Raw genomic sequence first — 26,188 nt, 5'->3', positions numbered from 1 at the left:
ATGCATAAAGCCCGAATGATAATAGTTGGTAGTTTTGTATTTTGAAACCATAAAATATTTAATTCTTCATCGTGTTTCAATAATATGACTATTATGTAGAAGCAGGGCGGCTTGGTGGCACACTGGTTAGAACGTCTGCCTCACAGCAAGTAAAGAGGGTGCGGGTTGGATTCCACCTCCGGCCCTCCCTGTGTGGAGTTTGCATGTTCTCCCTGTGTCCGTGTGGGTTTTCTCCGGGCACTCCGGTTTCCTCCCACATCCCACAAACATGCTTGGTAGGCCGATTGAGCACTCCAAATTGCCCCGTGGTGTGAGTGCGAGTGGGAATGGTTGTTTGTCTCTGTGTGCCCTGCGATTGGTTGGCAACCGGTTCAGGGTGTCCCCCGTCTACTGCCTGATGACAGCTGGGATAGGCACCAGCATGCTCGCGACCCCCGTGGAGACAAAGCGGTACAGAATATAGATGGATGGATTATGTAGAAGTACCTTTGAGGGCATTCAAAATTGCAGCGCAAATGAAAGTATTAAATAAAATATAAAGTACCGTTGTTTTCCGTGTATAATGCGCCCCCATGTATAATACGCACCCTAAAAATGGCATGTTGATGCTGGAAAAAAGCCTGTACCCATGTATAATACGCACCCAATTTTTTTTTTTTTTTTCTTTTTTTTTTTTAAGTCCCAATGATCGTCACACACGCAGGGAGGCAATGGGTCCCATTTTTATAGTCTTTGGTATGGTCTTAACTAGGCTGGATGTATTTTTTTTTGTTGGCGTTGATTTCTCCGACTGCCCGTAAAGGCACCACCGCGATCAGATGAAAAGAGAGGAAAGTGACGTGCGGACATGTGAAAAAGGCGGCTCTGTATGGGAGAGACGTTGAAGAGGAATAAAAACACCCTTGGAAACCAAAACTTGCCCCTCGTCGTGACTCGGAGCCGCAACAAATGTTTCGGATTTGTGTAGGGTACATTGTGACAGCAAACGAGCAGGTGATCGAGCAAGCGTCTGATACGAGAGCATTGCGTTCGTATGGAGCGTGTTTGAAGTGAACAGCAGAGACGAAAGGAACAAGGCAAAGTGTTGTGAAATTAAATATTACCTGTAATACGCATTTTGTTATTTGCTGATTGTATTAAACTATCACATTCATTGTCAGTCAAGAAGAGAAGAGGACTATTATCCCTTCTTTGACGAAATGACCAGAGCACAGTACAAACACACTATTGTCGGTCAGTCCTGTTGTTGGTTTTGTTGTACCATGATTTTCTTAAAAAAAATAAAATAAAAAATAAAAAAATTAAAAAAAAAAACAAATTAAAAAAATAAAAAATTTGTACCCATGTATAATGCGCACCCCAGATTTTAGGACAATAAATTAGTTAAATTTTGCGCATTATACACGGAAAAAAACGGTAAAACATATATAACATGAATAAAAACAAATTGCATAAGCAACAACTACCAATGAGCTACAACAATTTTGCACATTTTTATTGAGCATTCAAATGTACACAACAACGATGTGGATGTCGGACGTCACCTTTTTTTTTTTTTACGACACATTGTTACAGGAATCTGGATGACCAAATATCCTTTTTTTTAATATATAGTATACATTTACTTTTCTTATGTGTGTCACCACAGACGTGCATACACATTTTACTATCACGCGCTCGCTAACTCGAGCGATCAAAATGGAGTCTCAACACTGTAGGACTCAGTCGAGAGGTAAAAAAACCTGAAAATAAAATCGACAATACTGTATATATGATTGAACACCATGTAGATTCATAGCAGGCATCATAGAAGAGCAGCTGAGCGACAACTGTACATTCAAAAATGCATTGGCAATAAACAAGTTAGTCAAACTCAAGTTAGTCAAACACACACAAAAAATGTACACATTTTTAATATTCATTGAAAAATGTTCTCAATTGCTTTCTAGCCAAGACCCAAGACAACTCTTACTTTATCTTAGCTTGTCTGAGATTAGCCTAGTTTTATTTATGCTATTTCACCCTATAATTAGCTCAGTAGTTTTTGAGGTGCTTGTAAAAAGTTTTAGTGACAGCTGTTTTCAGAGGAAAGCTAACAAGCCAGAGTACTAGCTTGTCACCTGGCGCTCAAGCAGTTGAAAATTCCCTGAAATATCCAACTGTAGCATTTTGCTCTCTTTTCTTTGACACATATAAGCGAAAATAGCCCATATGCGGTCAGCCGAAGCTGGAGTATTGAATTAAATGTCACATGATGTGAAGCTAAATGCTAAAGAAAAAAACAAAAAACAAAAGTGCTTCGACTCCTCACGCAGTTCACAGTATGTTTTTGGAAAAGAAAAAACAAAAATATTGGGACATCACAGAAGGCCCAGTAACAAAATCACACTATTAACATGTTTTTTGTTGTTGTTGTTTTCTTGTGTTGAAAATCCTTGTACATAAGGCCCATAGCTTGAAATTTCATTTAGGATCTCCATTTGCTTTGGCAGATGCCATTGCTATTCTTCCTGGAGTTCCACCATTGTCTTTACAGTGCAATACAATAAAAACCAGGACAAATTGGTAATGCTAAAAGTGTAGGCGCTACCCTTGTCCATTTTTACAGAAATGTTGCCTTCAAGACACGGTTCATAACAAAAACATTGTAAATAGCTAAAATGAAATATTATGAAATTAGCCTTTAGCCTTGCTTCGCCAACTACTAAAGTGACACATTTTCTTATTTGAAAATTGAAATACCTGCAATTCAGAGGTTATTTTTCAAATTCCAGTTTTACATTTTCACATTGATGTTGATGAATATTACATGATGGTGGATGAGACAATGTCTTACAATATTTTACCTTCTAATTAATAAATACTTAAATTGAATATAATTATTTAACTATTATTTAAATATTCAAATTGAATAATACTTTTGTATTTCGGTCTATTTTTATTTATAAAAAAAAAAACTCGCAAGGACTTAGCTAGCGTCTAGCTAACAATTCTGAAACCTCGTTTGTGAAAATGAAGATGAATCCGATTGCTCGCGATCTAAATAAAGTTGAGCTGAGCTGATAATAGCTAACTCGTGTCCTGCATTAGCTATGTCCACTTCTTTGTTGATGTTTTTTTTTTTACCAAATACAAATGTTTAAAAAAAAAAACATGACTGCCCCGCCTTGGTGATGGGCGTTGTTACAGCATACCCATATAGTTAACAGCTTTGAGACATGGTCGTTTCCATCTGAGCTGCATTCAGGCTCAGAGTGACAGCTGGTGATAGTGCACGTAAGCAGCAGTATTTTTTTTCCACTCAAAATGAAATACTGTAATGAAAATGAAAAGATGAAAAATGTGCAATGTACAATTCGGACATTTAACCCTAACCCTAGCCAATGAAAACATTACGTGTCACCTCACGAGAGCTCTCAACAAATCCCATGAGACTTTAGCTCATCTAAATATCCATGTATTAATTACATTAACAACTCTACGTAATAAAAACACCATGCCATTACATGTTTGTCAGGCGTCTATAAACAGCAATTTTACTTGATTTAAACTGTATTATACAATGGTTAAATTGTTGTTGTTTATAACAGGTGAGAAGATGATTATTTTAAACTGTACAGGCTTGGGCACGGATGAATTCTTTTGACATTATTTTCTTTCGGGGGTATGTTTTGAAATTAGTGTTGTAATAAAAGAAGTAAGTATAAAATTAAACATGTATATTTGTTTAAATGTGTGTGTGTAGGAGTTGTAATTGGGCTAAATTAAAATATTTTGTTATTAATATTTGTTAACTGTAAAAAGTGGACCTTAAAAAGATAACCGCTGCTTATAATTATGATAATAATAATAAAAAAAATCATACTAACACGCAGAGTAAAAGCACAACACTGTACATTCAATGAAGGAAAATGGCTTTTTTGCAATGTCCTTCTTAAATAAATAAAAAATGAGTGAGGCACGAGGCACTTTTTGTAGACGCACACGACAGTGGGCGAGGGATGTAAGAGGAGCTTGAGATCCTTGTACGACGTGTGTAAAGCTGCAGATTAAGTCAATACAAAATCATGGCACTGCTCTATTGCACTGTAGCTGTCGAATAATTCATAGAAAAGTCATTTTGGCACTAAGTCTACTTCAATAGTATTGTTTTGAATATGGGATGAGATCTACAGATTTGGGCTCCAGATCCTTTTTTTTTTTTTTTTTTTTACTACATTACATTACAATACTTGTTATGCAAACGCAATAATAAGACAAATCTACTCGTCTACACTCAAAAATATTTACAAAGTCCACAATTATTTTTTTAAGTCTATTTTTGAATCTTTTGACATACTCAGTACTTGCGGCTGATTGTAGAAAAGTTGAATTGAACATTTAAACAACAAGTATTTTAGGAATAAGGTTTAGGGTTCATGTTTGGGGTTTGGCTTAGGGTTGAAGTTTGGGTTCAGGGTTGGGGTAAGCGTCACAAGCAAGGCAAAGCTTGTTTCTTTTGGCACTTTGAAGCACATTGATAATCACCGTACACAAAGCCAAATTTGATCAATTAAATTTGGAATCAATTAAAATGACTAAAAATAGTTTTACAAATGGGGGGAGGGGAAGTAAACATTTCGTATGTCGCCTTTGATTGTTTTGAATTAAATTCCAAGGGCATCATTGAGAGGAAATGAAAAATGAAAAGTACTCATGAGCCAGGGGGCCACTTTGGTCTCTTCAGCCCGGTGTGGATTCATTCAAGACGGCTGATGGCGGCGGCTGACGGCGAGGTCGCGTGGTCAAACGTTCAGGTAGGCAGGCTGATGTTGGCACTCTCCGCCAGCGGGCTGGACATGCGGATCTGAGAGCTGCTCTTGCTCAGGATGGACAGCTGAGTCCCGCCGTTCACACCGCTGCTGGCCAGCGACGGGTGCCTCTGCTGCTTCAGGTCCACAGCAAAGTATCGGTTCACCGTCCAGCTGCGCCATTTCCTCTTGATCTCTGACTGCACCTTCAGGGAGAAACTTCACAACGTCATTTTTACATGTACTTTAGGCAACGACTCATCTTTTAGCAATGTCAAATGTCCGTCCGTCTGTTGATTATCCTGTAAAGGGTGCACCACCAGGTGCACAACCGAGACAGCTAGGTGAAGGGTATTGGAGGAAAAATAATGCATTTCATTCTCGAATTTTAGTGGTGTAAAATTTGCCAGAAAAATAAATTACAAAGTACAGATGTTCGAATACAATAATAGAAAAAATAAATAAATAAATAAATAAAATTACAAGACTGACTCTACATCTGCTTGACTATTGTAATTTAGCAGTTCTGTGATTAAGTGTAATCTGATCTGCATCCTTGAAAGAAAGGATTTAAGGGAGGGAGCACATCTTACCTCCCCGTTGAGGAAGCAGTAGAGGACGGCGACCACAAAGCCCTGAATGGAGGCAAACAGAGAGAAAGTTTAGGATAATTCTTTTGTTTCAACATCAATGACAAAATATGCCTAACTTGGTTTGACTGATGTCATGACGTTCATGGTGCGTTTACCTGGAAGGATCCGAGGCCCAGCTCGAAGACCAGACGCTCCCTCTTACTGACGTCCTCGGGGGAGAAGGCAAAGACGGTGTAGTGAATTCCAAACAGCGGGATGAGCAGGAGAGTGGAACGCGCAAGACGCCTGTGTGACACACATGCACACACACAAAGGATCAAAACGTTAGAAACGTCTCAGTGCCGTGTCATGCACTTCTACAATCACAATAATGAACCGAGTTCATTATTGGCATTGCAATGCCTGCTGTGTGGTCACATTGAAACTGTTGCACAGCGTAACGCAACAAATAACACAGAACATGTATGATGGCAGACACAAAGGACAATATAGAATGACACACACCCACATTGAAAGCAGTTCTGAGGAAATTTAGAGCGCAAGATAGCGCACAAAAACATAAATCAAGAATTTGTAAACGAACTGTCATGAAAAAAATCTCTGAATTAAAAAAAAAAAATCAATGCGTTCAAGAAGACGATTATGAAAAAATCAGTTATGGAAAAAAGAATATAAAATTTTAAAAATCCCATTAAAATTTCATGAACTGTAACAAATAAATAAGTAAATAAATACATACAATTTAAAGGTCAAATTAGATGTAGCAAAGAATGCATGTTATGAAAATAAATAAATACCGTAATTTTCGAACTATAAGTTGCGGTTTATTTCATAGTTTGGGTGGGGGGGCGACATATAATGAGGAGGGACTTATATGTGAATTTTTTCAAAAGTTTTCCAAAAAAAAATAAATAAGTGAAACCGCGATAAACGAACCGCGATGTAGCAAGGGATTACTGTAATTTGAATTTCAAGTGACGTCAGCAGCGGTTGTTTACAAAAAGGACAAAGATTGATCACGGGATGACGAAGATGACGAAGGGCCCCACGTACTACCGGCATCATTAGCGGCTTTGTTTCTAAGTGACACGGAGGACGAAGAGTTTGAAGGATTTAAGGATTTGGAGTGACACAGAAAGTTTGAAAAACTATTATGGCTTTTACGCACGGCCGGTCCTACTCTACGGAGCTCTCTTTCACCTCCGTGGATAGAAGTCGGGGGCCGGCGCTCGGCCGGGTGGCTGTCCGGGGACGGTGGATGGGGCTCGGACATGGCTTTTACGCACGCCCGGTCCTACTCTACGGAGCTCTCTTTCACCTCCGTGGATAGAAGTCGGGGGCCGGCGCTCGGCCGGGTGGCTGTCCAGGGACGGTGGATGGGGCTCGGACATGGCTTTTACGCACGCCCGGTCCTACTCTACGGAGCTCTATTTCACCTCCGTGCGTGGAAGTCGAGGGCCGGCGCTCGACCGGGTGGCTGTCCGGGGACGGTGGATGGGGCTCGGTCATGGCTTTTACGCACGCCCGGTCCTATTCTATGGATCTCTCTTCCACCTCCGTGGCTGGAAGTCCACGCCGCCACACGCCTGGAAGTTTGTTTTGTTATATAAAGAGCGGTTTACCAAACCCACGTCTTTCCTTGTACTTTGTTAACGCTACAATATAGTTATATACTAGATCTGTGGAATAACGACGAGGCTGACGTCAGGGCGCACGCGCGGCGTTGTTGACAAAAGACGAGGAATTTGATCGATGGATTTGATGATTTGGAGTGACACAGATGGTTTGATAATATTATTGCTTATATAATAGTTATTTGATAGCTAATTTATATATCGTTATATGGGCCTGTGGAATATTTTGAAGTGCAAGCGCCGTCAGCGGCGCGCACCCATTGTTGACAAAGGACGATCGATGGATTTAATGAATTGGAGTGACACAGATGGTTGTATAAACGTGTTATTTATGTAATAGTTTTTTTTAATAACTCTGAATGTTACGTCAGGCCCGTTCTCAGCTCTTCGTTTGTGTTTATGTCACGTAAGCATACCTATCGTTTAGCCTGTTGTTGCTCGTTCATGTCTGTTCTTGGTGTTGGATTTTGTCTAATAAATTTCCCCCCAAAATGCAACTTGTACTCCGGAGCGACTTATATATGTTTTTTTTCACGTTATTGTGCATTTTATGGCTAATGCAGCCTGTATTCCGAGCGACTTTTAGTCCGAAAATTACGATAAATAAATAAATAAATAAACAAACAAATAAATAAATAAATAAATAAATAAATAAGCTTTTTGGTTTTAATTGCGCAACAACACTATTTTTTTTACCACCTGCATGACTAAAGAATACTCAAAACGTTACCCATGACAAAGATGTTACACTAGTGGACTATTCATTCGTCTTTGTAAACCTCTGCGCTCGTTTTTTTTAATACACAAATCTCGTGAGAGCACATCGGCGTGTTTGTTGTGGTTCGCGCTTTAACTGTGAGGTCAGGATTCGCTTTTTTTTTTTTTTTTAACGGGTGAGTCCAAAAGGTTGTAGTTGAAGCGTCATTTAAATGCCAAGACATCCCAAGAAGGTAAAAGGCGCACAACGTCAAGGCCAAGACGAGCACCTGAGCGTGTACGAGCCCCTTGGCTTATGTGACGTGAATCATGCAAACACACAGTCACACACACACACACGCACACACACACACACACACACGCACTGACAAACACACACTTACAGTGTGATGGTGGACAACTCTGACATCCTGCACGAATGCTGAACAGCCTGTGAGGGCTCACTGAAGCATTTCTGAGCACAGCTGCTACACAGCACAAAGACAACACAACAGCACAACAAAGGCAACATCTTTAAGGGCACGCTCATCGTCTCACTCGTGCACACACATGCGCACACACACGCGCACGTACGCAGATGCAAACACACACACACGCGCACGCACACACGCACACACACACACACATACACGCACGCACGCACACTCTATGCATTTATGTATTTGTCTAATGGTTTGCATTTCAAATTTTTAAATCTTCCCCTCGCATCCTCAAAAGTCACTGAAGACTCTAAATTGTGAACGAGGTTACTGGACGCTGTTTGTTGAATATGTTGTGAAATTTCCAAAATTGCTCAAATATGATTTAGGCAACTATGCTATTAGGCTAAATTGCATCCCCCTTTGATGGATGAAATGTGTTTACTTACAGGTAAATGCTGGATTCATTGCCCCCGATGTCAGGGGACTGTAGCTTCTGCACCAGGATGATGATGATTCCCACAAAGAGAACAAAATTGATCTGGGGAAAAAAGACAAAAAAATACAGCAAAGGCTTCGTTATACATGACGTCTTCAGGCCGGCCTGACATTTTTTGAGACAATAACATGAATAGCTTATTTCATACCATGATGGAGGCCACTACAGGTCCTTTGATCACCCACCAGAGAGCAGTGTGCTCATTTGTATCCCAGCAACTGGAGGAAGAGGAGGAGGAAGAATTCTTTGATTTTACTTGCATATTACAAAAGCCTACACAATGATAACTTATCCCAATTTATGCAGTATGGATGACAAAATGATGGATAAAGAGCTTGGACTTACCCAGTGTTGTGAAAATGGAGCCTCAGCACGGCCCAGACAGTCACACAAATGGTGGGGGTTCCTATTAAAAATATGGTGAAAGATAATAAAAATTAAACCCAAAAAATTATATATTAATGACTGTGTGGCAACACCCATCATGTTATAAGTTTATTATGAGTATTTCTTTTCTCCTCATACGTTTCATATATTTCATAGGCAGTGTTGTGGCGCCAACTAGTGCCAGAGTTGGTGAGTTACAGTTAGAACAGAAGAGGAAAAAAAAGATCAGTTTTGTCAAAATTGAAGGGCGAAATATTGAAATTTCAAGTAGAGTTATAAAGACTTCATATCTAAATAAAGCCTATTTTCCCTGATTACAAAAGATATCTTGAAATAAATGTAACGTGTTATGTATAAATATATAAATCACAAATAATAAAACATTTTTATATAACAATTACTGTTTTTTGATAAAAATATTCAAAATATTAATCAATATAAGTAATTAAAGTATGCATCAAAAAGCAATATAGAAATTAAAGAGTACTCAAATTTTAAAAAAAAGCAACTGTGTTTAAAATTAGTATAATACAGTCCAATAAAAATTAATTATATGAAAAGACTTACCCCATCCGACGATGGTGTACCAGTAGAAATATCGTCTCTCGGGAAAGAATGTCTCCACCAGCAGAGTGAAGAGGTAGAGACCTTCAATGAAAAGCCAGAAGTAGTTCGACATGACACAGTAATGGAAGAAAACCATCACCGCTTTGCACGCCGCCTGCATGAACACACAAAGGCAACAGGAAAGATGTCAATCGATCTGCTTTCCTTTAAAAAAAAAAAAAAAAGACAGAAGAATATTCTCAAATGCTGCTATCAGTATTCTAAAAAAATGTACAGCAGATCAGTGTGGTTTATAATGGTGTTTCATTTTAAAATGTATTACTAATTATAAAAACACATTAAACAACATAATGTGATTTTTCGATTTCAATGAGTGTCCTGGATGGCTCAATGATGCTTGACAATGCAATTCATCTTCATTCCCGCCTTGGATGACCCGAGCAGGGTCAAGCCATTGCACCACAGAGGCGATTCTGGTAAGCGGATGCTCACCTCCCGTTGCCACAGCAGCCATTTCGGCTGGCTATGTTAATTTGAGGCTAACAGCAACACTGCATTCATCATGGCTGCATAGAGCGGGCGTTTTTTTTGCATTTGTTTTGCATTTGTAATCAGAATGACAATTTGATTTTTTTTAATTAATCAAGATAAAGAATAAGTGAGAGGCATTGAATATTTAATAATTCAGTTTGAGAACAGATTGTATTACTGTAATTTTGAAAATTAAACTTTTTTTAATAAACATCTATCTTATTCAGTTTAAAAATAATCTCAGAAAAATTCTTGAAAGAAAAAAAAAAAAACTCCAAAAAGTAACACTTGAAGTGTCCAATCTGCAGTATGTGTGACTAACCGTGTGCACAAAGCAGTGGTCGCTGTCCTCCTGCGCATACAGCACGCCATCTTTGATAAAGACCGAGATGGCTCTCAGCATGAACGACACAAAAAGGTTCATATGGATGAAGTTCCTGGTGCAGTGGAGCTTCCTGAATGGGCAGAGAAATAGCTCATGTTCATCTATCTATCGCAGCGACACGTAGTGACAGGTCAAACAATTAGAGGAGGGAGCCTCTTCCACAAGATGGCAGAAGCTGCCTCCATCTGTTGCCATATATACAGTACAAGACAATTATAGCATTATCTTCAACTAGGCAGGCCCCCATTTATTTATCTATCTATTTATTTATAAATTAAATTATAAATAAATAAATAAATAAATAAACCCTGGGAATGAACCACATGCTGCTTCACCACATTTAAAGACAAATGATTAATTAATTGGCCAGACAATTTTTTTTCCCCCAGCCTAAAAGAACAATCCAAATACGTCAGGCATTCATATTTCTTATCATTCTCATGCTCACCTGAATCTACAGAGGATGACCATGGCAGTGGTGAGAGACACCAGGGACGTACTGTAGCCAACCGTGTACAGGGCCTTGACTGATGCATAGTACATGTCCTATGAAAAAAAGAAAAAAAATAGACATCAAGACTTTGACATTATCTCGAGTGCATGTATGTGAGAACCTTACCGGTTTAGTAGCGTTGTCGTAGAAGAGGCACACGTCCAGGTAGTGAGGGTACGGTTCCGACCAGCCGTCTTCCGTGCAGTTGCGACTGACCCGCCCCATCTCTACATGGAAAACATCCAGGTGAGAATAAAACGGGATCTGACATCTTGGGGAGCATGTTTTGGCTCACCGTCCTCCGGTCCCATCAGGTCATGGAAAAACTCTGGGCAGTTGACCACCACCACCTCGCCCACGTCGGCAGCCTGCCAGCAGGTCAGGTTGTCCCACATCCAAGGGCACGCTGTGGGAGCGAATATGTGTGAGGCTCGGCAACGTGACACACACATGCAATGAGGAACAGCTCCCTTGTGATGGAAAAGTCTATTTATTTCCATTAATTATTAAATAACTCCATACTTTTATAGGCTTACAACACCAATGAATGGGTAGTAAATGATGGACTGGAAAAGTTGGCCAACAATATATCATCTGTTTTCATTGTCTTTCTTCTTCAGCACCTTCCAGCATTTCCTCTCCCCAGATGTTCTCCATCATTCACGCTCCAACAGTTTCATCGTAATGCAGAGCGCGTGCATGCATGTGTGTTGACTTGCATGCATTTCTCACATGACACTCTCATACTACACCGAGTATATCGCGTGGACGTGTGTAAGTGTGTGTTTGCAGACCTTTTTCTTCGCCCTTAATGTGTTTTGCTTGTGTGTGATGAGCCGGACAGAAAGCCAATTACTTTGAAAGGGCAAAGCTGAGTCAAATGAGGCTCACGGAGTTGCCTACGAAGAGCTTTATCATGGCCGGTGAAGGTGCGACGGCCGTGGCGCACTTACTGCAACGCAACTATGTTGTAAGGATAAATCAATGTATTTTAGACAAGCTAGATAAACAACCATTCACACCTATTAATTTAGAGCTGGGGTGTCAAACTCTGGCATGCGGGCCAAATTTGGCCTGCAGTGTAATTATGATTGGCCCGTGAAGACAAACTTTGTGTTAATACTAGAATTGCAAATTGTCTTCACTTTTAAAAAAATAGAGACGTTTTTTTTCAACTACCATTTATCTTTTGAAAAATTTTAAACATTTTTACTCGTCTCCGATTTCAGTGTTCAATTAATCTGGATGTTTTTGGAATGTGGGAGGAAACCAAAGAATAAATATAATACATGGAAATAAGATCGCATATTCTGTTATTTGTTGTAATATCATATGGCAATAGCGTGCAGGTATTTGTGACTTATCTCACCCATGTCCAGGTCATCGTTGGGGTCGTGCATTTCCATCCTCTCCATGCATTTGTCATGCTCTCGCTGAATGATGCAGTGCTCCGATTCTGACGCCACCTGAACAAAATGAGATCATGTTGTATTGTCCGTATGTGCTGAAGGCAAACTGAACCGACGATTCAGTTGTTTGCTGCTGGCATAAAAAGAGTCACCTTGGCGATACTGCTGTTTTTGGTTGCCAATAACAACGCTAACGTACAGTATAATGAAGTGATTTTCTCTTGTTCTGCTTCTTTCACAAATATTACTTTACATATTTTATGCTCACATTTGATTTATTATTTTCAGACTAATAAAAAATACCAAATTATTGCTTAAAAAGTGTAGCTCAAGCACAAACGATGAATGACAATATCCCAGAGGAACACTTTAAACGACTGTGCACGAGCATGGTGTACAAAACAAACTACAAGGTTACATTAAAATATAAAACTGGACTTTAGCTGGCTATAATACAAAGTGAGCGTATGAAAATAGACATCCAGAAAAGGGCCTAATGATTGCATCAGATTCCATACCAGTGATGCACCGTCATTAGGAGAAAACCAAGATTTTACGGCTCATTTCGACGGAACATCACACAGAAACAAAATAGTGCAATCAGTTTGCTTTCCACTCCAACCTGCCAAACACAACACAAAGCAAAGAGACTCATGATGTCTCTTTTACTTCTCCAACAGGCTCTCACACACACACACACACACACACACACACACACACACACACACACACACACACACACACACACACACACACACACACACACACACACACACACACACACACACACACACACACACACACACGCACACACTCAAGTATGTCTTTTTGGCTGACTCATCACTATTTGATATGACTTGACCTCAGGCACCTCCCTGGCTTGGAGAGAATGTAAATGACTTAGTCTGAGCACAGTTGTGCCTCTCTCGTTTTGTGTTTAATGATTTTGCTTATCGCTGCGCTGTTTTCATAATCAGACCGACACAGGCTTTGCCTTCAAGGAAGTAGAACGATTGTTGCTAGGCAGCAGCACACCAGCCTTCCAGTATTTTTTTTTATATTTATACATACTATATATATATATATATATATATATTAGGGGTGTAAATCGCGGGTTTTGTCACGATACGATATCATATCGATACAAAGAACCACGATACGATATTTGCCGATATCTTAAAGCCTGCTGTGATTCATTCACGATACATCACGATATAGTGCTCTATGATCGATATTTTTTTTTTTTTTTAAATAAAAAATATAGAACAATATCCTGATTTATAACAATTCATACGCAAAATCAACAAGGTACTGCAAACTCTTTATTTAGGAAATTACAAGAGTATTGTAGTATACAAAGTGCTTATTTTAACACTGAACTTTGATGTCGTGTTTTTTCTTTAAATGTGCGGCGAGATTTGTGGTCCCTGAATATTTGATCACCGCATGGCAGGATTTACAAACTGCACGTGTCTTGTCCGTTGAGCCATCTTTTCTTTGGAATCCAAAGTGCTTCCAAACGAATGACTTGAGGCCTAAAGGGGAGCAAATTTCCTCGTCTTTTTGGACACTAGCCATAGCACCAGCCCAGGAGCCGCGTACTCGTTGTCGACTCCCCTTTCACGTGCCTGCTCTGCTCACAATACAACACGCCGCGCACTGCTCCCGGAAAGAGGAAGCAAGCAACAATGAGCTGGATTTCAAAATAAAGTCGCGTCTAATGTCCGAGGTCAAACACGGCGATATAAATCGATGTTTACGTTTAGCATCGATGCCAATAAATCGTAGAGCATTATATCGATTAATCGATGTGTATCGATGAATCGTTACACCCCTAATATATATATATATATAATATGAAAACAAATTCATATTACACACACAACAAGAAGGTGTGCTGCAGGGCAACGTAAGTACTATATTTTTTCTTAAGTTAATCGTCTCCCAAAACAGATATCCAGTCTTATAGTTCTGTTTTCAAGGGCCAGTTAACATTGGGCCGGCACTCGAGCAGCCCCAGACGCAGCACGGGTAATAAAAGCGGCATTTGACGCGGCAGTCCACTGGCCCCTCACCTCGGCCACCGCTGACCCAGTAGCGACAGCGGCGCCGTTTGACACACACTAAGTACATGACAACGGGAGGTCAAGGTTAGCCGGAGAGCACGGTGGATGCTGCGTGCAAAGATGTCAGCTGGAGGAACACTTCACCTTTGTTGGTTGTGGGGTTTGTGGTGGCGGGGTGCCACTGTGAATTAATTACATACAGTTAGGAAAACACAGATAAAAAAAAAAAGTAAAAAAAAAAAAAAAAAAAAAAAAAAAAACGAGAATACACAGGAGACAAAAATTCCACCCACACTATCCTCTCAATAAAACTGGACCCATCTCATTGACTCCTCAACCATCACTCCATCCTCTCTGGCACGCAATCTCTGCGTTATTTTTGACCCTACCCTGTCCTTCCACCCTCATGTCAGCTCTGTTGTCAAGACCTCCTACTTCCAGCACAGAATCCAACAAGGCCTCTCTCTCCCTGCCGCTGAATCCCTCATCCATGCCTTCATCTCATCACGGCTTGACGATTGCAACTCCTTTCTCACTGGCATCACTTCTCACTCACTCCATAGACTTCAACTAGTCCACAACTCTGCTGCCCGCCTCCTTACCCACACCCAGTCCTGCGAACACATCACTCCCATTCTCCACTCTCTTCACTGGCTCCCCATCAAACAGCACATCATCTTCAAGATTCTCCTTCTCACCTTCAAAGCCCTTCACCACCTGGCTCCCCCTTACCTATCCGACTTCCTTATCCCCTACCGCCCCACCCGTCCCCTCCGATCCTCCACTACTTCTCGTCTGACAGTTCCAAAAACCAAACTCAAATCTTTCGGTGACAGAGCCTTCTCCTGCACAGCACTCTGGAACTCTCTCCCACAATCTGTCTGCGACTCAGCTTCACTCCCCATATTTAAGTCCCGTCTAAAAACGTACCTTTTCTCACAATCCTAGGACCTCCCCGATCCATAACCAGTGTCCTGTTCCCAAATTGATCCTATTGTCTCCCCCCCTGTAAGTCTTCATCTTTGTTTCCCTGTAAGCGTCTTTGGGTCTTTGAAAAGCGCGATGCAAATTGAATATATTATTATTATTATTATTACCACCATTCAATAAAATAATATGAATATGCATGCTCAGTCTTTAACTCTCACTTAAGTTACCAAAATGGTTCTCACTATCTGGGATGACCTCTGTTTTAAGGCAACAAACAATGATGTACACGCACACACACACACACACACACACACACACACACACACACACACACACACACACACACACACACACACACACACACACACACACACACACACACACACACACACACACACACACACACACACACACACACACACACACACACACACACACACACACACTGCAAACGTTTCAGAGTGACAATACTCACCAAAGGCAGAAGGATGATCACAGTCAGGACCAAGTCTCTCATTTTCTCCATTGAAGGGCTTCTTCTGACTATGTGCGTGTGTGTGTGTGTTGGCTACGATGCACCACCCCCTCTCGTAGCACAGTTCAGCATCAAGGGCCCTGCAATAATAGCACATCACAGAGGACGTGAGAACTAATAGTCACTTGTTTTAAATGATTGCATGCATCCCCGAATTAGACAATAACACTTGAGATAGTATTGAGAATATGAGTTTAATTGTAACTCATCGATGAATAAAATGTGTGGTCGTTATTACCATGCAGTGTGGTGTTATAAGGGTGTTGTTATAAGCGACAATGCTACAAACATGAATTGCCAAATAATATGGTGTATTACTTTAATTATTCGAACACCAGAGCTGGTTTTCATGAGATCTGCGTCATCCCTTGACAATATGGTTTAAATATTAAATTAAATACTAAATTGTTAGATTCTGTAACAGTGAAACACCCTAAAAAAATGTAACATTTTGACTTAATTGAAGGTTTTGTAACTCAATAGTTACATTCCGTAGGTAACTAATCACATTAATTAAGAAGTAGTCACTTTTTTATAGGATTGTTTTTAAAAGCGTGTTAAAAATCTGTTCCTCTGAAAAATGGTGTTTATTACATTAAACAAATTATGAAATGGTATGTACGGTAAATTTGTATGAATAAAGAAAAAGGCACTCAAAAGCGGCAACCATTTGTAATTGTTCTATAACATTTATTATTTCATTGGATGGCAGTTGCCATGGAAACTGTACTGTGCATCATCGCTGTCTCGCATTTTTTAAGAAAACAAGATTCCACAAGATCTCACATAGCTTTTGCCCTTGAACACAACATTTTATACAAACACTTTGAGTAGTTATGAATTGTGTTTATTTTAAAACCACAATCTTTGAAAATAGAATAGTGTAAAAATCATCTTTACCCAAAAGACATCTTAGATGAAAAAAAAACACCAGCTCAGAATAAATGCACAATCATTTGAAAAATCCTAAAATTTGGAAGACTTGCAATGAAAACAATTACAACATCGACATAAAATGAAGCACCACCCCCACCCCGCTTGAGTTACTCATTCACACAGCTTCCGAAACAGCGATGAATCCCTGCAAGCACACACACACACACACACACACACACACACACACACACACACACACACACACACACACACTTCCCAGTACCAATTTAGACATACAGCATGTACCAGCACACAATAATGGGGGCAAATGGGCTTATCTGGACATTGTTCTTGTACCAGTCAAAATGTCCCCAGAGGAACTAATTAGACATTGTGCCACATTTTAAAAACCACAATAACAATCACACACATGCACTGACGCACACGTCGGCTCACAAACAAACACACACGTGCGCGCACGCACACACCTCCTCTCCCTGCACTCATCCACGCACAGGCAAATTCCACCTCATGTCCCTTCGCCTCTCGTGGCCAATCCAATTAGCCGCCGAGCATCTCTCTCGCATGTTTTAGCGAGTCGTAACTCACAAGGATCAAGGAGAGGGTGGCACAAACACAAAGGCACCAGAGAAGAAGAAGAAGAAAAAGATGAGGATGATAAAGAAGAGGAGGAGGAGGAAGAGGAGGGTGACATGCTGCAAAGAAATGAGGAAGCCAACATGGCAGATTGAAGCATGTCGGAAGAGGGGAACGTGTCACGTGACATCACAAATAAGGGCGGGCATGTGACTCATACATTTTAAATCCAAATTGCGGGGGAAGACAAGAGGTGTGTGTGTGTGTTTGTGTATGTGTATCTATTGATTGACACAAAGTCAGAGTATAATACAGACCATCTGAGGGAGCGCATTGCTCAATTGTCAATACACAGACATTGGACAAAAAGCCCCATTCTGTTGGCTGCTGTCTCAAATGAAGCTGAGAATTCATGGAGCAAATTTCATTCCCTTATGAATGTGTTAATCCTGCAGCGAGTAGTCAAGTGCATCCACTCAATATGCATGTGTCATCAATGCGAGCCCCTTGTTACCCCCACCCGCACACACACAGTGCATCCATCCTTAGCTGCACATTGACTACCATTAAAGCTCATGGAAGTCCTTCAGTGTTGCCCCCCCCCGCCTCACAAAAAAAGAAAAACACACACACACACACACCCTCTGCAGACAAGGCACGTAAAGGCGCGTTAATGGTTGGGGTGGGCAGGGAGTGTAAGAGGAACTTACCGATGCATAGGAAGCCATGCTTGCTTTCTCTAAGGGGGGGGGGGGGGTCCTCTTCCTTTGCCTCCCAAAAATATGCACAAGTGAGGGTCCTGTTCGTCTGTCAGTCCGTCCTTTCTTCGAATGCTGCTGCCTCACGACGTGTCTGCTGCTGCTGCCGCTGTGAAGAAGAAGAGGAGGATGAAGAGGAGGAAGAAGGGGGTGGAGAAGGGGGGGTGTCAGTTCCTTTGGGATTTGCACCTCGTCACAAAAATGAGAGGCGGGCGGCACAGTGAAATGAGTGGGGGAGTAAATAGCTGACGATAAAAAAAGTAAAAAAAAAAAAAAAACAATAATAGCAGAGTAACTAACAATAGCAAGAATAATGATCATGGCTTTTTACTCAAAAAGCAACTTTACCAATAGCTTAGAAATTACTTTTAACAACCTAAGTGCTATGCATTTTACATTCCACAAATGTAAAATAATTAATACACACGTTTATGACATTTATAATAATAACATCTTTAGTTAATAAACATTGTTAGAATAATATTTATGATACAATTGTAAACTATTTTGCAACATAAGGCACTACATTTACAATACCACTGCTATAACAAATAATAAATACACTTGAAACAATAACAGCACAATAATAAACAACAATAAATATGTTATTGTTAATATTAGTAGTAGTTGAAGTACCCATTTTACTAAGTAAATAATAAAAGCACCCTTAAAAGTATTCATTACTTTACAAATTGACTTTAACTCCCTACATACCATTGTTACGGTCCACAAATGTAAAATAACTGCTATTACAAACTGGTTAATAATTATTATCATGCAGTTATTAAACACTTTTATAATTCTTATTTTTACATAAATCCATGCTGTATTTGGCAGATTGTAAATACTATACATAATTACCACTATAATGATAATAATAATAATAATTTGTTCAATTTGTATGTTACAGAAAAACACAATTAATGTACAAGACACATGCACACGCGCTAAAAACAGAAACCATTCATAAAGTGTGTGTGGGTGTTGTGCGCCAAGCTAACCTTTTCCAGATGCAGGTTGGCCTCCCTGCTGGGCGTAATTCACGAGGCTACCGAGTGGGTGCGTGACTCACTTTGCGCTGGCTTTCAACCGCCTGTTCATCTTCAGGTGCACGCACACACACAGAACACATACAAAAAAATAATAATAATAAATGGTGTGATCTGCAGCCTTGTTGCTCTACTACTTTCAGCACCACGGACAGCGACACAGGCCTGAAACTATGCATCACACAAGGTTCCACCTCAAATAAAACGTCAAATGGAAAAACCGAGTGGTGGCATGAATTGGGTTAATCTGCATCGCTAATCATCCATGTCAATACTCTTTAACTGTGAACATACAAAAATTATAGGAAATTCCCTTTTATGTTCCCATCGCACAAAGCAAGGTCCATAACATTTACCTGAAATCGTGACAGTATGGAAAGTCACAGAAAGTACCTCTGGGACAACAGGCTTTTCAAATTGTACCAAGAAAAAAGAAAAAAATGAGTCAACTAAAAACAAGGAGCTATGAAAAAGGATTGGCGTGATGGGATGACGCAAAGAGCCTTTCATTTACAGAAAGGCTTTACTCGACTTGCCTCAAGGACAAGGATGCAAATAGAAGGGGAGGCCAGTCGCTCACTCACCCAGTCGCTAATGGTAGGTCTGTTTAGGCTGGTAATAGCAGTATCAGCCTTGTTGCCATGGAGAAAGTGCCAGCAGCGTTCGCCTGTGGAGTCTTCGAATACTACTTTGACATCATGTTGCGCTGCGTTTCTCTGCTTGATGGCATTAATGCCGGGTGCCAGACAGACAAATGGACAGACAGGCAGGGAGATGGAGAAGAAGCAGATAGGGAGTCGAGCAGCGAGACATGCAAACAAAGAGGGGTAGAAAGACAAGTTGAATAGGAAACATTGAGGCTGACTGAAAGATGAGCAACCCAGCACAAAATGATGAGATACAGACTAGCAAGAAATTGAGTTTGACTGAAAGACAAGCAGACAGGCATTCGACTTGAGACACAGGCACAGTGACATCTAGACAGAAAACTGGACAGACATCCACAAAAACTCAGACTGCAAGACAGACAGTGTCCATGAACGACATTCCAGAAGGGGAAGCACTGCGAATCCCTGCTGGGTGCAAATTGCACCGAGTCCACAAAAGTGTGACTCACTTGTTATTTTTTTTATTAATATATTTATGTGTGTGTGTGTGTGTGTCTTTTTCATTTTAATGTCTGAGCGTTACTGTTGCTGTTCATGAGATATAAGGATCACTTCTTTCTATTAGAATTTATATTTTTTTCTGTATGTACTATATATACTGTAACAAATTTAATTGGTGGGTATTGATGAAAATACAATTTGGCGCTGATCCTAATCCTGCTTTTGTCTCCCTTTGGCACCATCCTTTGGACAGCCCTGTTCTTAGCGATGTCTGCGTTCTACTCTTCTTTTAATTTTCCAGTTTCTGCTCATGTAAATAAACGGGACAGCGCTGATTTTGTCAGCAGTCGGGAGTTTTTTGCTTCACGTAGCTTCACTATTGATAAAATATGATGTGTGCTTCAGAGCATCTCAACTCAATGAGGCTCTCCACGAGTCCACTCAGCCCTCCCCACTTGGGCCCCCCCTCCCATCATTTCCAGCAGCCGGACAACGCGAGAGAAAGGCACCCCGCGGTCTTGTGCTAACAACCCGCTCATCCGCAAGGCCTCGAAGCGGAATGCGTAGCAGGGGGTATGGGGGACTCCTGTGAGGGACCAGTTCCCTCTTCAACTTCCACTTGTCTTCCAATGAGAACCTCATGTTGAGAGGAAGACCTTTTTTTTTTATATATATTTAGGAGCTAAAAGTTGTAATCTGACAAGAATTACAGTAAGGGTTAAAAAGCCAGAAAATAGGAAATTACTATCATATTTTTAGTAGTAGAGATTTCAGAGGAAAAAAGCACAGAATTCCTTCTAAACATCCTTGGAGGATGACGATCCCTTGCACAGATTGAAACGAGTCCTGCTGATGTCATCAAACATTTTACTGAACATTAGGGAGGTAATTTAAAAAAGAAATATCCGCCATCACCCCGCTTGCTGCACAGTAATCGGAGCATAGTAAGACACCGGCGGCACTTCCTGCGACACAGAAGGCAGGAGGGCATGTTTTCTAACAGAGACAGATGGTGAAATAAACGAAAGGAGGAAGAAATGGAGATATTTTTACAATATGGCGCCTTCTGTCTTGCTCCTAAAAAATGTGACATGATGACGAATATTGACGCATTTCATGTCAAGCTGTTTAAGGCGGGAACCGTTAGAGACAAAATGAACCCAACACCGTACACACTCAAAATACCAAATTGACCATGCATGCTATTCAGGCCTTATATAAAAGTGGATTATGCAAAATAGAGTACATCCTCGATACCCAAAAATATAAAATATATATATATAACAAAAGAAAATATAAATAGTATACAAACTGTCATGATTGTTAAACTGCCTCATTAAATGTAAATAATATAATTAAAGCTGGAAGATAGTGGTGAAAGCAAATGTTAATTTTATTTTAAATTCATCGAGGTGGTGTTTAAAAAGGAAGTCAACCTAAAAAAAGTATTTGGAATAATATGGACTGTGCAGCCCAACTAGTCACAACACAGTGTTGTTTCATTTGTGGAATATGAATTAGACAGGCAAAATCCACCTGTTTTAAATCATCCATCTCAGGGGGCGGCCATCTTGCAACTTGCTGTCGACTGAAAATGACATCACAGTTGGCAAGTCCAAGGTCACAACCAATCATGGAACACCAGTTTTCTGAAGCGGGAGCCGTGATTGGTTGTGACTTGAGACCTGTCAACTCTGTCATTTGTAGTCGACGGGAAATGGCAAAATGGCCGCCCACTGAGATTGATAAAAACGGGTCAATTTTGCTGCTTGAATCTCATTCTGCGATATGAATTAGAATGCCGTGTTTAAACTAGTGGGGGCACATACAACATATTATTGGAAAGAATATATTAAATTAGAATTAGAATTAAAAGCATTATCGAGAAACAATTAACACCCATAACATAAACTCAATAGAATGTCACCCACAAAATGAGTCTATTTAAGATGAAAACATATATAGTAATTCTGAGTATGTGCGAGTAGCATATGTCATGACAAGTATCTTTAATGAAGCTCCCCAGTGAAGCAGACAGTGACTCAGTCAGCCTTTAAGAGGCTGATGATTGGCTTCGTAGCGTGAGGCCACCGCCGCCACTTCGTGATGTAATTGCAGGTTGTCAGAGAAACAGAAATGTTCTGTAATGGATGACACACGTCATCATCACGCCCCGTGGACGGGGTGGGAGGGGTGTGTGTGTGGGGGGGTACTGACGAACAGCCGGCGACCATCTTCGGGCATTATGGGCAATGGGAAGTGGAATCGACAAGTGTATTCTCGGGTATTAAATAGTAATAGATTTGGAATTTAAGACATTGTAATGATTCAGAGGCTATAACTGCCCAGATGATGTCATGCAAAGTCTAATGCAGTCACGAGGAAGTGTGACTTCGAGGTGCCAACAGACTTACTGAGAATAAAATGGGGGGGTGAATACCAGTGCCAGATGAAATATTGAACGATTCCACTGAATGTTTGAAAAGCACTCAAAAGATGCAAGAAGAGTCCCAATGGAAAACAAAGATTTTGATGTTTTTTTTTTTTATCATAATCAAAATACCACTGGTGAAAGGAGTAATTATAGAAAATATATTTAATAAAATTTAATAATATAATTTAAACATTTTTTTGAAATTTTACATTTCTTAATTTTATTGAAATGCAAACACTTGTGCTTTTAATATTTTTATTTATTTAATTTGAGTTTGTTTTACTTAAATAGAAATCTCATTCTGTTTTTATTTTCATTTCATGTTGGTTTTGGCTCGCAATCAGCTTTCTGTCCCCGCCAGCCAGTATTGGGTAAAAATGCTTTTGATAGAGGCGGGCGTGAAGAGTCAAAGGTTGAACTTTTTAATCATAAAAGTTATAATAGTACCAAAAGAGTTCCAGATGTTGTTTTTGAACTGTGCAGTCTACCTAACCTCGTAGCCAGAATAGCACCGCAGCCGCAATTCCGTCATCCCAGGAGCAAACAATAGAGCCTGTAAATGCGCCCGCAGCGTGACAATCAAACGTCGTAGCTATGTGGCTCACTCAAGCCACACTCAATCATAACTCCACATCACCAGGTCGCCATGGCAACATGGAGTCAGAGCAGCAAAAGGCAAGACATCTATGTGAAAGAGGCGACGTTACTGTTGATGTTTCTGACAAGGATTAAGGGACAAGCCATGGAATCTTGGCACGCAGCTTCGGGATGATCACTGAGTGTCCGGCAGTTATCTTATTTGCAAGGGTAAATAAACGCAAGTTCAGCACTTCACATTTTACTTGTTATTTTGAGTCTGGAATTTGTCACCAATGACTTGTGCACTTTCCCTCACTAAAGCTCCATCCTGTCTTGTCTTAACCATTTGCTGAGGAAGCTGCTGTCAGTCACGCACAAACACGCGCACGCACGCACACGCACACTCACACACACACACACACACACCTCGGTCTCTTTACCTTGCTTGTCAGGCCAGCTGGTGGTTTACATGTAGCCCTGTCAAATGCAGAGTTCCTTGCTGCGGAGGCGGGAGCAAGGAGGACAAAAGATCCTGAATAAAAGATCAACATGGGGGGTGGGGGGTAGTCACAAGCTCATTTTGCAGTATAGTCGAAAACTAACATGAATATGAAATGAAAAAGAGTAAGAACAGGAAGTTACAAAACTGTCAGTGTACCAGATTTTGACAAACAAGTTGTTTGTACAGTGCTCCTCAAAAGTAGTGGACCGGTAAGGTCAATGCTTGGACAAAGTATGTATCCGTTTATCGTCCAGAACACACAGTCTTATCTGTAAAGCATGATGGAGGTTATTCTGGAGGAATTCTGAATTTTTGTTGAAAAACAATGGAATTAATCTTGTCGTTCTAATACTTTTGGAATGGAATGTATATTACCTATATTAAATATTAAATAAATATTAGAATAAAATACATTTTATTTATTTTGTCCTTTTTAGCAAATTTGTAATCCAAAATTAATTGAAAATAATCATGTTACATTACAATGAAGGGACTTGGATTAGGTAATGTCATTTTTAACAGTTAACTGGTAACTAAATAATAATACATTAGGTGCAAGTAACCGCACCCAACCCTGCCACCCAAAAATAAAAGTTTCAAAGCTTCACATCAGAACTTTGAGGCGGGCTTGTCAAGCACTCAGCCACAATTCCTTGCAAAAAACCTCCACACAGAAAGATGTGGACACTATTTCCGAAAGCTTCCGCATTGAAAACGTCAGAATCTGTCTTGCTGCAACTCCCCTTAGAATACAACGAAAAGTAATTGTATGTGTTTGCGTTCCCCCCCTTGAGGTCGGCGCGGCTCCATCCCGGCGGTTCGGGCTGGGAGCGTTTCCCGTCGCAATTAGCGAGGTTAATATCCCGGGCAGCATCTCTAAATGAAATCTGTGACTGCATGACTATGCTGGCTGAGCGATGCACCTGTTCACCGTAATTAGCCGTGCAGCGCTTGTAATAAGCTGCCATAGTCAAGGTTAAATCGCTTTAAAGGCACATCCCGCCACTTTGCTGCTAATGCTTCTGATTGGTGACACGGAGCAAGGACTGGGGTGACTGGCTAATTTTTTCGTGCAACGAATCAGTGATCAGTGATGCAGTTGACAGTTTGTGCCAGCTGGGAGGCCTCAAATGTGGAAGTCTGTTGGAACTGCAATGGGTTTTTACACAAAACCTAGCAAAGATTAGTGACACGAGCATATGTGCTTTCAGACAGCAAAACGGGATCGCTAAATCAGACAATTCATGTTTTATATGCCACATATTCAGAGGATTACACTCCTTTCATAGAGAGATCCTGCAAAATATCTGAAAAATTCACTCCAGCCTTTTACGCAGAACCCAGTAAGGCAAATGTGGGCATGAAACATATCATAGATAATGCCAATAAAACTTGTTGAATTTATTGTCATACAAGAGTCTTAAAAGGTATTGAAATAAATTGCCTCTGCCTTTTACACAGAACCCAGCAAAAGGATACTAACACAACTGTGTGGGCTTGTACAGAGTAACACGGCATCACTATGTTAGACAGTTGTAAAGTGGCTGTATTAGAGGCATAAATGAAAGTTCCTGAAATGACTCAGTTTTACCTTTTACAAAAAACACAGGGCATAAGGAAGGAATATGTGGGGGGGGGGGGATAGACTTTCTGCACTAATTGAAGTCAAGGAGATGCCGGAGTGGCAAGTAAGTTGCCATGGAAACTCATGCTGGAAAAATGTAGATGAGAGAACGCCTTCACGAGGGAGGCGGGTCAAGAGGGTTAGCTTTAAAAGCAGTCAATCAAGTCAATCAATCGAGGTTGCATGTCAGTTATAACATAATTGAAAATGTTTTAAAAAAAAAAAAAGTGCTTCTTAGCTTTGTACGACATTTGTTTAACTATATTCAAAATTGAGAATTTTATCTTAACAGCGGACATGAACAAGATCATAAAGCCAGAAAACCAATACACTATCTTTCAAAATAAGACAATATCCGTAAAGATATTTACTATAGATTTCTGGAATCTTGCCCTGTACACGCATACAACTGCTGCGGTAATCTCATTTAGTAGTCATGTTTCGGCGTCTGCACATCAGCCTCGCCCTGAGCCCTCCTAAGTGCAGACATCCAGTGGAGAATCTCCATCGTCTGGCTTATGTTACTTTAAAAATAACACTCCTGATCTTTGGAGACGCTGCGGGCCGACGATGCTCTGGTCACGTCGCCATGGAAACAGCAGCCATTAAACCACCATTTGGCTATTTACCTCAAGGTAGAAGACGGGCTGTCGTGAACTGTGACCCCCACCACTAGCTAGCTCTATTCTCAGCTTTAAATTGTGA

General features: G+C 40.4%; 1 protein-coding gene across 5 annotated transcripts; it reads right to left on the bottom strand.

Annotated features, from left to right (window-relative positions):
• Positions 1–1,474: 1,474 nt before the first annotated feature.
• LOC119136706 (pituitary adenylate cyclase-activating polypeptide type I receptor-like) lies at positions 1,475–23,882 on the bottom strand. Of its 5 annotated transcripts, none has more exons than XM_037275388.1 (17): positions 23,784–23,882; positions 19,188–19,287; positions 18,139–18,295; positions 15,896–16,035; positions 12,385–12,481; positions 11,311–11,421; positions 11,142–11,242; positions 10,971–11,068; positions 10,460–10,592; positions 9,607–9,760; positions 8,998–9,058; positions 8,801–8,870; positions 8,603–8,694; positions 8,118–8,201; positions 5,539–5,668; positions 5,384–5,425; positions 1,475–5,009 (listed from the first exon to the last, which is right to left on the bottom strand). In XM_037275388.1, exons 4-17 carry the CDS (start codon positions 15,944–15,946, stop codon positions 4,785–4,787), a joined length of 1,449 nt encoding a protein of 482 aa, XP_037131283.1. In that variant the 5' UTR covers positions 15,947–16,035; positions 18,139–18,295; positions 19,188–19,287; positions 23,784–23,882; the 3' UTR covers positions 1,475–4,784. The 5 variants fall into 5 exon arrangements, with proteins under 5 accessions (XP_037131283.1, XP_037131285.1, XP_037131284.1 ...); XM_037275390.1 differs by having other exon boundaries at positions 1,475–4,996; positions 23,784–23,880; XM_037275389.1 differs by lacking the exon at positions 23,784–23,882 and adding an exon at positions 19,820–20,064.
• Between the last annotated feature and the right edge of the window lie 2,306 nt (positions 23,883–26,188).

Source organism: Syngnathus acus, chromosome 17 (genome assembly GCF_901709675.1).
Source record: "Syngnathus acus chromosome 17, fSynAcu1.2, whole genome shotgun sequence".
Classification (NCBI taxonomy): Eukaryota; Metazoa; Chordata; class Actinopteri; order Syngnathiformes; family Syngnathidae; genus Syngnathus; species Syngnathus acus.
Note: the sequence above shows the minus strand (reverse complement) of the source record. Positions and strands in the feature narration are given on the sequence as shown.